At 45.7% G+C, this 15993-nt stretch overlaps 1 protein-coding gene across 1 annotated transcript in view; it reads left to right on the top strand.

Moving 5' to 3' along the window:
• ttn.2 (titin, tandem duplicate 2) overlaps positions 1 to 15993 on the top strand; it is a 276686-nt gene that overhangs the window by 203051 nt on the left and 57642 nt on the right. Inside the window, 23 exon segments of the mRNA XM_051959375.1 lie at positions 66 to 753; positions 882 to 1146; positions 2198 to 2524; positions 2620 to 2904; positions 2993 to 3292; positions 3392 to 3694; positions 3786 to 4061; positions 4190 to 4489; positions 4586 to 4888; positions 5288 to 5587; positions 5676 to 5963; positions 6045 to 6347; positions 7601 to 7903; positions 7986 to 8291; positions 8580 to 8867; positions 9613 to 9903; positions 10158 to 10445; positions 10536 to 11123; positions 12582 to 12686; positions 12777 to 12974; positions 13091 to 13387; positions 13556 to 14143; positions 15624 to 15926. Of these exon segments, the coding sequence (XP_051815335.1) occupies positions 66 to 753; positions 882 to 1146; positions 2198 to 2524; positions 2620 to 2904; positions 2993 to 3292; positions 3392 to 3694; positions 3786 to 4061; positions 4190 to 4489; positions 4586 to 4888; positions 5288 to 5587; positions 5676 to 5963; positions 6045 to 6347; positions 7601 to 7903; positions 7986 to 8291; positions 8580 to 8867; positions 9613 to 9903; positions 10158 to 10445; positions 10536 to 11123; positions 12582 to 12686; positions 12777 to 12974; positions 13091 to 13387; positions 13556 to 14143; positions 15624 to 15926 (7493 nt within the window).

Below are 15993 nucleotides of genomic sequence, written 5' to 3'. Positions count from 1 at the left end.
GAGATTATTTGAAGCAGGTTTTACGTGCTCCAGAAAAATAATGCTTCTTTTTGTTTGTTATCCAGAGTGCAGACTGTCAATGAAGGTGGTGAGAGTGCCTGGGTGAAACTTGCTGACATTCTAGTGAGGGAGGAGGTCCAGAAGCCCGTCATTGACCTGAAGTTGGCTGGAACGATGACAGTGAAGGCTGGTGAGTCTGTGAGGATGGAGGCTGGCTTGAGAGGAAAGCCCCAACCTGAGGTCAAATGGACCAAAGACAAGGCTGTTGGAGACAACCCCAGAATCAGCTATGAAACCGGCCCAGACTACTCCAAGTTCCTCCTGACGAAGTCCAGACGCACTGACACGGGAAAGTACATCATTACTGCCACCAACGCGGCTGGAAGCTTCACAGCATACGCCAACGTTAATGTCCTGGACATCCCCGGTCCAGTAAGGAACCTGAGGATCACTGGCATTGGAGCCGACAAATGCAGAGTAGTGTGGGATGGTCCAGAGGATGATGGAGGATGTGAGGTGGACAGCTACATCCTGGAGAAATGTGAGACCAGGAGGATGGTGTGGTCCACATATTCAGCCTCTGTGGTCACACCGTACTGCAATGTCACTCGTCTGGTGGAAGGCAACGAGTACATCTTCAGGGTGAGAGCGGAGAACAAGATGGGAACAGGCCCACCCATGGAGAGTAAGCCTGTAACTGTCAAGACTCAGTTCAACAAACCTGGGCCTCCTGATGCCCCCGAGGTCACCAAGGTGAGTATGAAAGCTCCAGTTTCGAAGATTTTCCTAGAATGGCCTCCCATCTGCCCTGATACCAGAATCAGTATGACCTAGATGAAAAGTTTGTGTTTTTTTCACACTGTGAAAATTGTGTGCTGCAGGTGAGTAAAGATGAGATGACGGTGGTCTGGGCACCTCCTGAGAACGATGGAGGAAAGTCCATCACCGGCTACATCCTGGAGAGAAAAGAGAAGAGGGCAGTACGCTGGGTGCCCTGCACCAAGAGCCCCATCTCTGAGAGACGCATGAAAGTAACCAACCTGATTCCAAACCACGAGTACCAGTTCAGAGTGAAAGCTGAGAATGAGGTTGGCCTGGGAGAGCCCAGCAAACCCTGCAGACCTGTTGCAGCCAAAGACCCTATTGGTGAGTTTACAGCTCCTGTTCATTTTATGTCTCAGGAAATAGATTTATGGGTAAATTATTTCCAGATCTTTGTTGTGTCCAGAGAAGATGTAATTTCCAGGAAGCCTAAAGCTTGTTTTATACTCCTGCAGTGAATCTACACCATTGCAAATATTTCTATCCGTGTGCTAGTGTGTTTCTTTGCTCAGACATTAGGTTTCTGTGTCTTTGCATTAAATTTGTTTGTGTTTCGGTTTCGTCCATCATTCAGTCCATTTTTTTCTGTTTTTGTGGCATCAGATTAAGCTGGCATTCTAAACATCTCTCTCCCAGCAACCTTTTCAGCTCCCTGCGGGGATCCCAGTTCCTTTGTAGGCCAGATAAGATATGTAGTCCTCCAAATTGCTCTGGCTATGCCCAGGGTGTCCTCATATTTAGGTCTGCCTGGAAAGCTTCCAAATAAAGACAGAGCTGAACAAGTTTACACACAGATTGGTAGAGCTGCAAAAACCTGAAAACAGCATCTTCAACATTGGTACAATACTGGCTCTTTTATTTACAATATGAGCAAGAAATGTACTTACATTTCTGGGGAGATGTATGTTAGGCTTTGGCATTGATTCAGCACAGAAGTATAAATGCGTTTACACACAAGCTTCAGACATCAGATATGGAAGAAAATCCCTCTGTGGCTGCACTTATGTGTAATGCAGAATGGATGCATCCTTTAACAGGGTACATTCGGTGTAGTGCTGTATAAATACTACCATAGACAGCCGGCTTTTCTTAGGATTGGTTCTTAGGATTGGTTCCTGGATGACCTGAAAATGTTTCACTGATTTTGTGAGTAAATTAAGATGTACAGTGGACTATTTAAGGGATGAAGTTAGTGAGCTACCGTCAGCCTGTGTTTAACTAAATCTGAAATGAAGTGTGTAGTGAATACTCAGTGATGCGGCAGCTGCTTGGTGGATGGTCTGGATGCAGGGTAGACTAGCCCTGACAAGCGTCTCTCATGTCTTCTGGTGTCTCAGTGTTTTTGTGAACTCTGTTTCACTATCTCCTCCTGCAGAGCCACCTGGTCCTCCTGCAGGCCTGAAGGTGGCTGATAGCACCAAGACTTCCATCACCCTCTCCTGGTCCAAACCCGTGTATGACGGTGGCGCCCCAATCATCGGCTACAGCCTCGACTTGAGGCTGAAGAGCGAGGCAGACCCTGAGAAGCCGACAGAGGGCTGGAAAAGAATTGATACTCACGGCCCACTGGTGCTCACAGAGTTCACCATCAACCAGCTGGACGAAAAACAGGAGTATGATTTTAAGGTGTCTGCCCGGAACCAGGTCGGCTGGGGACGGCACGCCTACCTGAAGGAGGCAGTATCGCCCAAGGAGATCCTGGGTAAGAATGAGCAGTCACCACAGCCACCATCTTTGTGTCACACAGCGATGTAAAAGATAAATGATGTCAACTTAAATACATTTCCATGGCAACAGAGGCTCCAGAGATCGACCTGGATGCCAGTCTGAGGAAGGGCCTGGCTGTCAGGGCCGGATGTCCAATCAGGCTTTTCGCTGTGATTAGAGGAAGACCCGCCCCTAAGGTCACCTGGAAGCGCCTGGGTGTGGACAACGTGGTCCGCCGTGGTCATGTGGATCAGGTTGACTCAATGTCCTTCCTGGTCATCCCGGAGAGCACCAGAGAGGATTCTGGGAAATATTCACTGACTTTGTCCAACTCAGCTGGAGAGAAAGCTGTGTTTGTGCGGGTCAAAGTGCTCGGTGAGAAATAATATTTTCTCTTCTGAAAAAGTTCCACATTTTCTCACTAACGAGGGACCTGTCTAAATGATTCTTACATTTTCCTCAGACACTCCTGGTCCTGTCGGTGGCCTGGACGCAACTGATGTCACCAAGACCACAGCTCAGCTCTCCTGGTTGCCACCAGAGAACGATGGAGGCAGCCCCATCCTCAACTACATTGTGGAGAAACGGGAGGTAGACAGGAAGACATGGACTAAGTGCACAGAGGATCTGAAGAAGACCAGTTTCAAGGTGACCAACATGACACCTGGCATTGAGTACTACTTCAGAGTCATGGCCTGCAACAAGTACGGCATTGGAGTTCCTCAGGACTCACCCAGGTCCTACTTGGCTGTTGATCCCATCAGTGAGTGTCACCACAGACTGGGAATCTCATGTTCCCCTGCTTCTGATGTCTGCTCTGTGTTGTTTATTCTTCCTAACCCCTGCTCTGTGTTGCATCCAGGTGAGCCTGACCCACCGAAGAAGATGGACGTGTTGGAGATCACCAAGAACAGCGCCACACTGGGTTGGCTGAAGCCACTCAGAGATGGAGGAGCCAAGATTAATGGCTACGTGGTGGATTACCAGGAGGAGGGAGCTCCTGAGGACAAGTGGACCCCATACTCTGTGGTCAAAGACCTAACCATAGTGGTGGTTGGCTTGAAGGAGGGAAAGAAATATAAGTTCAGAGTAGCAGCCAGGAACTCAGTGGGAGTGAGCTTGGCCCGAGAGGCAGAGGGAGTGTTTGAAGTCAAAGATCAGCTCAGTAAGTAACAGCCTCACCTACCAAAGCTGACACTAACTAAAATATTCATCCGTGAAGCCATGAAAATGTAATAATCTCTTCCTTCTCTCAGTGGCTCCAAAGATCATCATGCCTGACATTGTGACGGTCAGAGCCGGATCAAAGATGGTGATTGAGGCCATCGTGGCAGGTAAACCTGCTCCCTTCTGTAAGTGGAAGCAGGGCAACGAGGACGTTCTGACCTCTGACCGCCTATCAGTCGTAAAGACGCTGACAACGTGCACACTTATTATCAAAAATGTGACAAGAATGGACAGCGGCTACTACAGCCTGTCAGCAGAGAACAGCACTGCCAAGATCAACCAGATCCTGAAAGTCATCGTCATGGGTTAGTTAGAACAACACGTATTGTTACAGCTCCTGAATCTTGACAACATACAATGACAGACAATAGATCATCAATCAGGTGTGTACTTCTATCTTTTCCATCCTTGATGAGTCTGCTTTGTCTCACAGACCTCCCTGGACCCCCAGAGGCTCCTCTGGAGATCACTGAGCTGGACATCGATGCTTGCACTCTGCTCTGGAACTCCCCACAGGAGGATGGTGGCAGCAACATCACCAACTACATTGTGGAGAAGTGCGACATCAGCCAGGGCGACTGGGTCACTGTGTCCACATCCTGCACCAAGACCAGTTTCAGAATGACAAAACTGACACCAGGCAAAGAGTACGGCTTCAGAGTCCGAGCTGAGAACAGGTTTGGCGTCTCTCAGCCCATTTATTCTGAGAAGATGATCGCCAGACATCCATTCGGTGAGTTTGGGCTTTTCAAAATGCATTGCTAATACTGAAACATCAGCAATGAAACTGAATGTTATAGGGTTTTTTGTTTTGTTTATTTCTATAAAGATCCCCCGAGTGAGCCCAGAAACCTGCAGATTAACAAGATCAACAAGGACTTTGTCATCCTGTCGTGGGAGCGTCCCAGCAGCGATGGTGGCAGCCCTATCATGGGATACTGCATTGAAAAGAAGGAGAGAAACAGCCTTTTGTGGGTGAAGGCCAATGAGTCTGTGGTCAAAGCCACCCAGTACACCTGCACAGGCCTGATCGAAGGCCTGGAGTACACCTTCAGAGTGTCAGCCTTCAACATGGCTGGACAAGGCAAACCCTGCAAGCAGACAGACTTCATCACTGCCAGAACTGCTGTTGGTACGAAAAATACATGACATTCTCATGTCTCTTTTTTAATAACCTTTGGAGATTTTATAGAAGGTTAAAGACAAATAAGAAATTTTACATTTCACTTCCGACATTAAAGCATTGCAACAAAATGAAACAGTTACAGGAAGATTAAAAGTAAAAATAATCTTCATGCATGCCATCTACTGCAGTCTGAGACTTCTCAGCTAAGTTATCATAGTCACACATATCTATTTCAGGACAACAGGCTTTGATATGACATTTCTTGAGATATTAAGATAATTACGTCAGTTGAAGGCTAGTCTGGGCCATTGCTGAAGTTTTCTGTTTAATGTAGATATTCTTAAAATCACCAAATTCTTTCTTATGTTGACAGCAAAACTAGCCCTTTGATTTGTTTTTCTACAGACCCACCTGGTAAACCTGAGCCAATGGATGTAACCAAGAACTCCGTCTCATTGGTCTGGAGTCGTCCCAAGCACGATGGCGGCAGCAAGCTGATTGGCTACCATGTGGAGTATACAAAACTTCCTGAAGACAAGTGGACTCGCTGCAATGCCAACTGCATGAACATCCAGACAGAGAGCTATGTGGTGAGTGGCCTGGAAGAGGGCCAGCAGTACCAGTTCAGAGTCATCGCCAGGACTGCCATCAACACCAGCCTGCCATCTGAACTGTCCGACCCCATCCCTGTCATCGCAGAGAACGGTACGGTGCCACACAGCAAGCAAAACTAACAGTCGCATTAAATAGCTGATAAATAATGACAATCTTTCTGGGTGTTTCTTCTGTGCAGTTCCTCCTCGTGTGGAACTAGGTCTCAACATGAAGAACCTGATTATAGCGAAAGCGGGAGAGAACGTCTTCCTGGATGCCGAGGTGTTTGGCAAGCCGCTGCCCAAGGTGAGCTGGAAGAGAGATGGAGTGCCTCTGGTACTCGCTGAAGGAATGAAGATGATCCAGAAGAAACACCTTCACCTGCTAGAGCTCTACTCCGTCACCAGGAAGGAGTCTGGAGACTACACCATTACTGCGGAGAACATCAATGGTAGCAAGTATGCCACCATCAAGGTTAAGGTGCTTGGTAAGTTGGATTTTAGAGCATTTTATTTCAGTGTGCAAGCAAACAAAAGTCGGAGCTTACCTATTGATTGTCCCTCTGCAGACAAACCGGGCCCTCCGGCCTCAGTGAAAATCACCAAAGTGTTTGCTGACCGTGTAAAGCTGCGATGGGAACCGCCGCTCGCAGACGGTGGCTCTGAAATCACCAACTACATCATTGAGAAGCGTGAAACCAGCAGGGCCAACTGGGCGCTGGTCACCTCCAACATCCACGGACACATCACTGACTGTTCGGTGGAGAAACTCATCGAAGGACATGAGTACCAGCTCAGAGTCAGTGCTGAGAACCAGTATGGAGTGGGAGACCCCATCATGACTGACGCTGTCATGGTCAAGAACCCGTATGGTAAGAACACATTAACTGTGCAGAGATATGTACAGAAAAATATAATACATTTTTTTAAAAATTCACAGCTGATTTGTGCTGCAGGACTATTTTTACAGCAAGTAGCTCCACACATCTGTTAGAGATAAATGATTAAGTATGACATGAGCACCGCTACACAGTAGTAGATGACTGAGTGACCCCACAGGATAAAATTATTAATGTATCTTTCAGTGATTCAGTGGATATATAAACTTCACCCCAGTCCTCTTTTCCCTCCACTGGCTTCCAGTTTCTTTGAGGATAGATTTTAAAATTTCATTTTTTGTTTTTAAAGTCGTTAATGGCCTTGCGCCTATTTATTTGACTGAGCTTTTCTCTGTTAGTAAACCTAGCAGGGCGTTAAGGTCTACTAATCAGCTGCTTCTGGAAGTCCCTAGGGCCAGGTATAAACGCTGGGGCGATCGAGCCTTTTCAGTTGCTGGGCCCTGACTCTGGAACAAAGTGCCCCCTGACTCTGGAACAAAGTGCCCCCTGACTCTGGAACAAAGTGCCCCCTGACTCTGGAACAAACTGCCCCCTGACTCTGGAACAAACTGCCCCCTGACTCTGGAACAAACTGCCCCCTGACTCTGGAACAAACTGCCCCCTGACTCTGGAACAAACTGCCCCCTGACTTGCGCACCATCACCGACTTTGGCCTTTTCAAAGCCCGGCTCAAAACGCATTTTTTCAGACTGGCTTTTAATACACAGTAATGTGGTAACATTTTATTCTATTTTATTTTTGTTCTATTTTATTTTATCTTGCTTTATATGATTTTATTTCCCTGACATGTTCTATTGTTGCTTTGTTTTAATCTGCTTTTATTTCCTATTATATTATTATTCGCTTTTAACTGGACTCCACTTTGTTCACCTTGAGTGCTGTAAAGAGCTCTATAAATAAATTTTGACTGATTGATTGATAAACTTTTCCCTATTTGTTTTTCAACAATTAAAATTATCTATCATCCAACCAGCATTTGAGTTACTAGTCGTCCTGTACTATTATAATTAGTTCAACAGATAACTCTGAAAAGAATGCTTTTACTCTCTTAAAGGCATCATCAGTTTCTGAAATCTGGTCCTTCAGTCGTTTTCATTGCTCAGGACTCAGGGAGATACCCGAGTATCTCATTACATTTTCACCATTTAAAATGTTTTTGTCTGTTAAAGACACTACATAAACTCTGATGCAAGATCATCACAAGCATCTGTCTTTCTTGTCCTCAGATGTTCCTGGTCCTTGCGAGCCACCTGTAATCACCAACATCACCAAGGACTCCATGACTGTCAGCTGGAAGGCCCCAGCCAATGACGGCAAGGCTCCCATCCTGGGCTACTTGGTAGAGAAACGCGAGGCCACCGAGCTGTCCTGGGCGAAGGTAAACCGCCGGCCAGTCATCGACAGGACCATTAAGGCAGCTCAGCTGACAGAGGGCTCCGAGTACGAGTTCAGAGTCATTGCCATGAACAAGGCCGGTCTGGGCAAACCCAGCGATGCATCCAACGCTGCGCTGGCTGTCGACCCCGTCTGTGAGTACCTGTTTTTAAAAAAACACTTTGCACATTCAACTGAAATGCTTCAAATGTTTAATTCATACATTTATTTCTTCAGATCCTCCTGGTCCACCTGCTTTCCCTAAGGTGGTGGACTCCACCAAGAGCTCCATCAGCCTGAGCTGGACCAAGCCAGCGTACGATGGTGGATGCGAGATCATCGGATATCTAGTGGAGTGCAAGCGAGCCGACGGCGAGGACTGGATGAAGTGTAATGTCCCGAAGAAACTCCAGGCCACCAAATTCCTGGTGACTGGCCTGATGGACAACACTGAGTACCAGTTCAGAGTCACTGCTGTCAACAAGATTGGCTATAGTGAGCCCAGTGAGGTCCCTGGAAACCACATGGCCAAGGACATCTTGAGTATGTTCAGCACTTTATTACATCTTTACTCTGTAAGCATCACATTTTAAAAGTGGTGCATTCAGTATCTATGAAATCTTTAGTTCTGCCTCAGTAGTTAATTTGTCTGGATATTTCATGGTGCATCATCACAGTCACATGAAGATAACAGTGAACCGATAGTCAAAAAGAAAATCAGTTTGTCCTGCCTAATACCAAGAATACAGCCAGCCAGACAAACTGAGAACAGAATGTTAGAGCAGCAGATGTTATGATGGCATTACTGACGTCGATCTGTCTTCCTTTCAGTCGCTCCTGAAGCTGAGCTGGATGCTGACCTGAGAAAGGCTTTGGTTCTGCGAGCTGGTGTCACCATGAGGCTGTACGTTCCACTGAGGGGGCGCCCAGCCCCGAAGGTGACGTGGACAAAGGTGAACGCCAACCTGAAGGAGAGGCAGGGTCTGCTGATCAAGACATCAGACTGGGACACCCTGCTGATGGTTGAGGACATTAACAGATACGATGCCGGCAAATACGTCCTGTCACTGGAGAACAGCAGCGGCTCCAAGAGCTACACCATCGTGGTGAAGGTCCATGGTAAGAATTTCTGTTGTATGAAGTGAGCAGTACACACCACAGCTTGGTTTGAAATAATAATGGAATTTTGATTAAAACCAAACTTAATCAATTAAATTCAATTTAATTTATATAGTGCCAATTCACAATATGTCACCTCACAGCACTTCACATAGTAAGTAGGAGACACAAAACAGAGAACCCAACAATCCAAAGTTCCCTTTGGATTCCTCCCTAAATACGAGAAAAAACCTCAGACAGAACCAGGTTTAGGGAAGGCGGCCGTCTGCCTTGACCGTTGGTGTGAGAGTGGGGGTGAGAAGGGTGGAGTTAACAGATGGAGAACAAACAGAACAATGAACATTATTCATTCAGAGAGATCTGCAGATCAGAGATGTGAAGCTCCAGATCCAAAGACACCTGCAGTGAGAACAAACACAGAACGTCAAGAGAAACACAAAGTTAGTGACATGTTCTGGTTCAGTCCGGTTGAAAAGCTTTAGAGCAGGTCAAGGCACTTCATGAAATACAGCTGTTAGCACATAATTATATTTACTATAGATTTCTATACATAAATATATTTAAACAAGTGTAAGCAAGCGGTGCTTGTTTTTTCTGCCTGCAACGGGAGACTGTGCTGATGATGTAAAATGTAGTATTCAAATGTAAATAATTAATTTGGAAATGTTTTCACTCCCACACCTGTTGCTAAGGCATGATTTGTGTTGCACTTTAGTCAACAAACTTACTTCTCCACCCTTTTCAGATTCTCCTGGACCACCCATAAATCTGATTGTGAAAGAGACCTCCAGAAGTCACGCCTGCATCACTTGGGATGCCCCACTGATCGACGGCGGCAGCCCAGTCAAGAGCTACATTGTGGAAAAACGTCTGGCAGAGAGGAAGGCATGGACTTGTGTGTCGGCCGAATGCCCGAAGACCTCCTTCAGGATCACCAACCTGGAGGGTGGGCAGGCCTACTGCTTCAGAGTGCTGGCTGAAAATGCTTACGGCATTGGAGAAGGCTGCGAGACTGCAGGCAGCGTTCGGGCCTCAGGTACCTACAAGATGCTTTTAAAGTTAGAGTAGAATTTGTACAGCACAGGGAAGAGAATATTTGAGTATTGGAGAGTACAGAACAGCAGACTAGAATTGTTTTTGATAGAATGGAGATGCAGGAAAGTATTTTCTGTTGATCTAAAAGTAGTTAGAATGAAATTAAGTCTCAGTAAATGACTACTGGAATCATCAGAATAATTGAGGAAGAGAAACGACACAAACTCAATGTCCTCAAATCTCCTTCCTCTTCAGAGCAACCTGGTGCAGTGATGGATTTCAAAGCCCAGAAGACCACCAAGGACACCATCACTCTCGGTTGGAAGAAACCCATCAGCGATGGTGGAAGCCATGTCACAGCGTACATCCTGGAGCAGAGCGAAGGTGAAGAGAAGTGGAAGCAGATACTGAAGGGCAAGAACACATCGCACACCATCAGTGAGCTGACCGAGGGCAAGGAGTATTCGTTTAGAGTCAAGGCGCTCAACGAGTCTGGCGAGGGACCACCCACTGAGCTTACTGTTGTTGCTAAGGACCAGTTTGGTAAGGAATCAGCCTGACTGGCCGCCATGCCACATTTCTACAACATCATTTTATCTATTATGTTTCTGAGCACATTTCTTCCTATTTTAGTGCTACCTGACTGTAACTTGAGCAGTCTACATGACGGCTGCTGTGTGGTGAAGGAGGGCAGCACAACACGCATCAACATCCCTCTCATCGGAGTTCCCCACCCCACTGCCACCTGGAAGAAGGGTGACATGGGGCTCGGTGACACGGGCCGGATGTGCATTGAGGCATCTCAGGGCGTCACCACCCTGCTGATCAGGGACTGCCAGAGAGGAGATGCTGACACCTATACGATAAATGTCAGGAACAGTGCTGGCTCTAAGGACTGCAAGTTCCAGCTGAAGGTGGTCGGCAAGCCAGGCATCTGCACTGGACCCATTAAGTTTGATGAGATCACTGCTGATGGCATCACGCTGGAATGGGGACCGCCCAAAGATGACGGCGGTGCTGAGGTGTCTAATTACATCGTGGAGAAGAGGAGGACGACCGACAACAAATGGGCCACGGTGGCTTCAGCTATCCAGAAGACCACTATGAGGGTGATCAGGCTCCACGATGGAATAGAGTACATCTTCAGAGTGTTCGCTGAGAACAAGTATGGGGTTGGAGAACATCTGAGGTCTGACCCAGTCATCGCCCAGCATCCTTTCAGTAAGTACTAGTCCATTACTTCCAGACTTATTTCACACTTCCTCTGTAGTTTAATTGCTACAGCAAAACTGAAGACATCAGAGCAGCTGAACGTCAGTGCACATGTTCATGTTAGAAAAGCTTCAGTCCTGCATAGGTCAGAGCAACAAGTCTTCAGTCCACATTTTGTTTTCCACTTTCTACCTGTAGAAATTCAGTTAGTAACAACTGCTGCTGTTGATTTGCCTGATACTTAGCAGCTTACAGTAGCATGAGATAGCATTACCTGTGTAAATGCTGTGCTTCTGTATAGAGATGTTTGGCATATGGCTCACTTAGCTACAAAATGAAGCAGTTACTCTTGGGCGCCACAGTGGTTAGCATCATCAGAGCTAGGTCCTGGTTTGGATCTGGTTCTGGGATCTCTCTGTGTGAAGTCTCCATGTTGTCCCTGCTGGGTTCTCCAGAGTCTCCAGCTTCCTCCAACAGTCCAAGACATGATGAAGTTAACTGGTGATTCTAAACTGCCTGTAGGTGTGGATGTGGTGTACTTGTTGCCTGTCTACCCCTAACCCTGTGGAGCTGTGATGAGCTGTGATGGTCCGGTTGCCTGTCCAGGCGAACTCTGCCTTTTATAACTTTCAATAACCTGTTGCTCGTTCAGTTTTTGAACATGACAACATGATTGTTAGAGGAGATTTCCTAACATGTCAACTCCCTCAGTTCGTGTCAGTAAAACATCTTTCACAGTCAGTCTGTAATGCCCATGGCCTCATCTTGACTGTTGGCTGGAAGGGAAATAATGCCATTTTGTTTTGCCTGTGTGGGTTCCATTTGCAGCCTCTTTAGTAAGCTCTAGTGTATATATAGCAAACCCAGCTTCTATCCATGTGTTCTTTAAGCATTGTTAGTAATAATTTGGGGAATGGTATCATGTTTAATTGGAGGGTGTTGGCGATGCAGTACCTTTCTAACATCGATATAACCTGTAACACTAATACATGGTAAAAAAAAATAAAGAGGCAACCATGTGTCAAATCCTCACTTTATGTGGCTTAAATGTTTCTGAAGTCAAATCATAAAAATCATTTAAAATCATTTACCCAAATTCAAGAGGAATCCCCATTTTGAACAACAAATCCAATGTAGCAATGTACCCTTTTCTGTTCTGTCAAAACGCTGTCTCTTGTTTATGGAAAATTTATTGACCAAGTAAAATGATCCCACCTGGCTGTTTTCACTACAATACATGAGGACTTGTTGAGATGTTAATATTAATTTTGCTTGGAAATTATTTTAAAGGTGACACATTAAATTAAAAATTACTGAAATTCTATAGAGCAGTATAGAAAACACAACTTTATCCCATCCCAAGCAATGACTTGTACTACACTGAACTCAGATTGTATGATAGATATCTGTTCAAATGTATGTACTTTCATTTTCTTTTCTTTCCTGCACCGCTCTCGCTGCCTTCAGATGTGCCTGAGGCTCCTGCTCCTCCAGAGATTGTGAGCATCCGCCATGAGTCGGCCATCTTGACTTGGGCCGATCCAAAGGACACCGGTGGCTCCCCAATTACTGGTAACAGACTGTGACGGATATCAGTTTGTTGTTAAGCATGAGAAGACAGTTGACCGCTTTCATTAAGACCAAGTGATTTTGTTTTTCTAGGATATCACATGGAGTTTAAGGAGAGGAACAGTCTAATGTGGAAACGGGCCAGTAAAACTCCTCTAAGAGTGAAGGAGTGTAGAGTCACTGGCCTCATTGAAGGACTAGAGTACGAGTTTAGGGTGATGGCCATGAACATGGCCGGCCTGGGAAAGGCAAGCAGGGTCACTGAGGCTGTGGTCGCCCTGGATCCTATTGGTGAGTTCACTAGTTTTTGTTGTTTGTTTTTTGTTAAGCTTTGGTTACCTAAGTGTTTTAGAGCATTTCTTGTTTTTGGTGTGGTTCAATACGTTTGTGATGCTTTGTGTTGTTAGATCCTCCTGGCAAGCCTGAAGTGATCAATGTCACCAGGGCCACAGTCACTCTGATTTGGACAGCTCCCAAATATGACGGTGGCTACAAAGTGACTGGCTACATGGTGGAGAAGCTTGAGGCCGGCGGCAAGACCTGGATGAAGGCAAACCATGTCAACGTCCAGGGCTGTGCATTCTCTGTCCCTGACCTGACAGAGGGATCTCAGTATCAGTTTAGGATCAGAGCCAGAAATGCTGCTGGTGCAATCAGTGTTCCTTCAGAGTCCACTGAGCTTTTGACCTGCAAAGATGAGTACGGTAAGCTAACCCTAACTACCTTTAGTAATGTACAAGTTCAAACAAAAGGGTGACTGTAGGTTCTTGAAATGTTTTTGTGTTTGATAAATACGTCATGCACAAATTCACAAACGTGTATTTGTGCTGATTGTAGAAAATACATTTAACTTTCTGATATCTTCTCTGTAGAGCCCCCAACTATCACTATTGATCCAGACATGAAGGATGGTGTATCAGTCAGGGCAGGAGACACGATTGTAATCACAGCCTCCAAGATTGTAGGCAAACCTCCACCCACCGCTGTTTGGTCCAAGGCCGGCCGCGAGTTCAAGACTTCTGATATCATCACCATCACCAGCACCCCTACCTCCTCCACTCTGGCAATTAAGTATGCAAGCCGCAAAAACACCGGAGAGTACACCATCACCGCCAGCAATCCCTTCGGTATTAAAGAAGAACACGTTAAGGTGAAGGTGCTGGATGTGCCCGGACCTCCAGGCCCCATTGAAGCCAGCAACATCTCCGCTGAGAAGTGCACTTTGACCTGGCTTCCACCAGAGGAGGATGGAGGCTGCTCCATCAAGTCCTACATCCTAGAGAAGAGAGAAACAAGCCGCTTGCAGTGGACCAAGTTAGCTGAGAATGTCATGGACTGCAGATATGTAGCCAGCAAACTCATCAAGGGCAATGAGTACATCTTCAGAGTGTCTGCTGTGAACCAGTATGGCACTGGAGATTCAAGCCAGTCTGGTCCAGTGAAAATGGTCGACAGTTTCCGTAAGTTTATATAGTATACACTACGGGTCAAAAGTTTTAGAACACAACATTTTTTTCCAGTTTTTATTGTAAATTCTGCATGTTAATGCCTCATTTTTCTCTGAAATAAAGGCATAGAACAAATTAATAAATTAAGTTTAAGAAAATCAATCTAGAAACCAAAATGCAATCAAAACTTTTGACTCATCAAAGCACCATCTTCGACAGATCTAACAGCTGAGCTCACTCATTCTTTCCACAGTGGAAATCAAATATTCTTAAGAAAGTTCTTCCAACTCTGTAGCAGAAGTTCCCATAAATGTGTGGAACTTGTAGATTGCTTTGCTTTCACTCTTCTGTCCATCTTCTGTTCATCCCAAACCAGCTCCATGAGGGTTAGGGTTAGGGTTTGATTTGACTTTGATTCAAGATTCAAGACGTCTATTTGTCACAAACAATCTTGCACGGTATAATGTGCAGTGAAATCAACTGAAAAAACTGTGAAACAAAAATCCTGCTGATGAACCAGAGATTCCAGATTTAGATCCATCAGTCCATACTACCTTCTTCCAGTCTTCAATTGTCCATTGGTGGTGTTTCATGGCCCAGACAAGCCTCTTTTTCTGATTCTGATGTCTTAGCAACATCTTTCTGCTACAGCTCCACCTGTCAAACCTGCAGCTCCGAGTCTTCTCTCCACAGTTAAACTGAGAAGTCTTCCTACGACCACGATGAAGCTGACTGAAGCTGTTGTCCTGTGAGCTCCTACCACCAAGCTGTTGACTCTCACAAACTGGTCTTCTGGTTCTGGTGTGGCTTTGGGTCTTCCAGATCTCTTTCTGTCAGAGTTTCCTCCAGTTTCTGAGCCTTTTGATGGAGAAGAAAACTGGACTCAGTGACATCTTGACTTTCTTCCTTTTCTCCTTTCCTTTTTGTAGGAAAGACCTCCATTTTTTAGTGTTCTGATGGTCTCTTCTAGTGTTAATTGCCCTTTCCTCTCCATTTTTATAGCAACACACTACTTTCTGCAGTACAATCCTGTTGTAATAATGTTCTGGAGGGTTCCACTGTGGGCTCAAACACTACTTTCTGCAGACAGAGGGGGTTGGAAGGAATCTAGAAAATTTGGGACTCTTGTACAATTTTGTAGCTCCAACTTTCAAGGCTTGATCAACCTCCATTGGTGCAGAACAGCTTTAAGCTGTTAACCCATTTCTGTTGCCTGAAAAAGGCCTTTTGTATAATTCTAAAATGTACATTATTTTTCAATTTTGGGTAACCTGACCTTTTTAACCTCTGACAGTTTGCCACTTACCTTTGGACCATTTCAAGCTAGTCACTGAACTTGAATTTCAACAAAAAACTGGAAAAACTGTCACATTCTAAAACTTTTCACTGGTAGTGTGTTTGCAGAAAAATAGATGAAGTTAAAAATGCGAAAATCACAGAAGATGACCAGCTATTAATGACAACAATGTTCTTGCAAATTTTGTGTTGGCAGGCCCACCAGGTCCCCCATCAACCCCAGAGATTGATAACGTCAGCAGGAATGCTGTCACCATTTCATGGAAGAGACCAGCACAGGACGGTGGAAGTGACATTAGAGGATATTGTGTCGAGAGGAAGGAGAGGAGAGGAATGAGATGGGTGAGAGCCTGTAAAAGGACAGTCCCTGACCTGCGCTTTAAGGTGCAGGGCCTGAGCGAGGGAGTAGAGTATGAATTTAGAGTCACAGCTGAGAACAAGGCTGGATTTGGGGAGCCAAGCGAGCCGTCTCGCCCTGTGATGACCAAGGACATTGTGTGTGAGTAAAACTGGTCTTCCCGTGCAATTTTGAAAGGCAGCAAAAATGTTTTTCAGAAAGTCCATTT

Source organism: Acanthochromis polyacanthus, chromosome 14 (assembly GCF_021347895.1).
Source record: "Acanthochromis polyacanthus isolate Apoly-LR-REF ecotype Palm Island chromosome 14, KAUST_Apoly_ChrSc, whole genome shotgun sequence".
Classification (NCBI taxonomy): Eukaryota; Metazoa; Chordata; class Actinopteri; family Pomacentridae; genus Acanthochromis; species Acanthochromis polyacanthus.
This window is presented reverse-complemented; position numbering and strand designations above follow the sequence as displayed.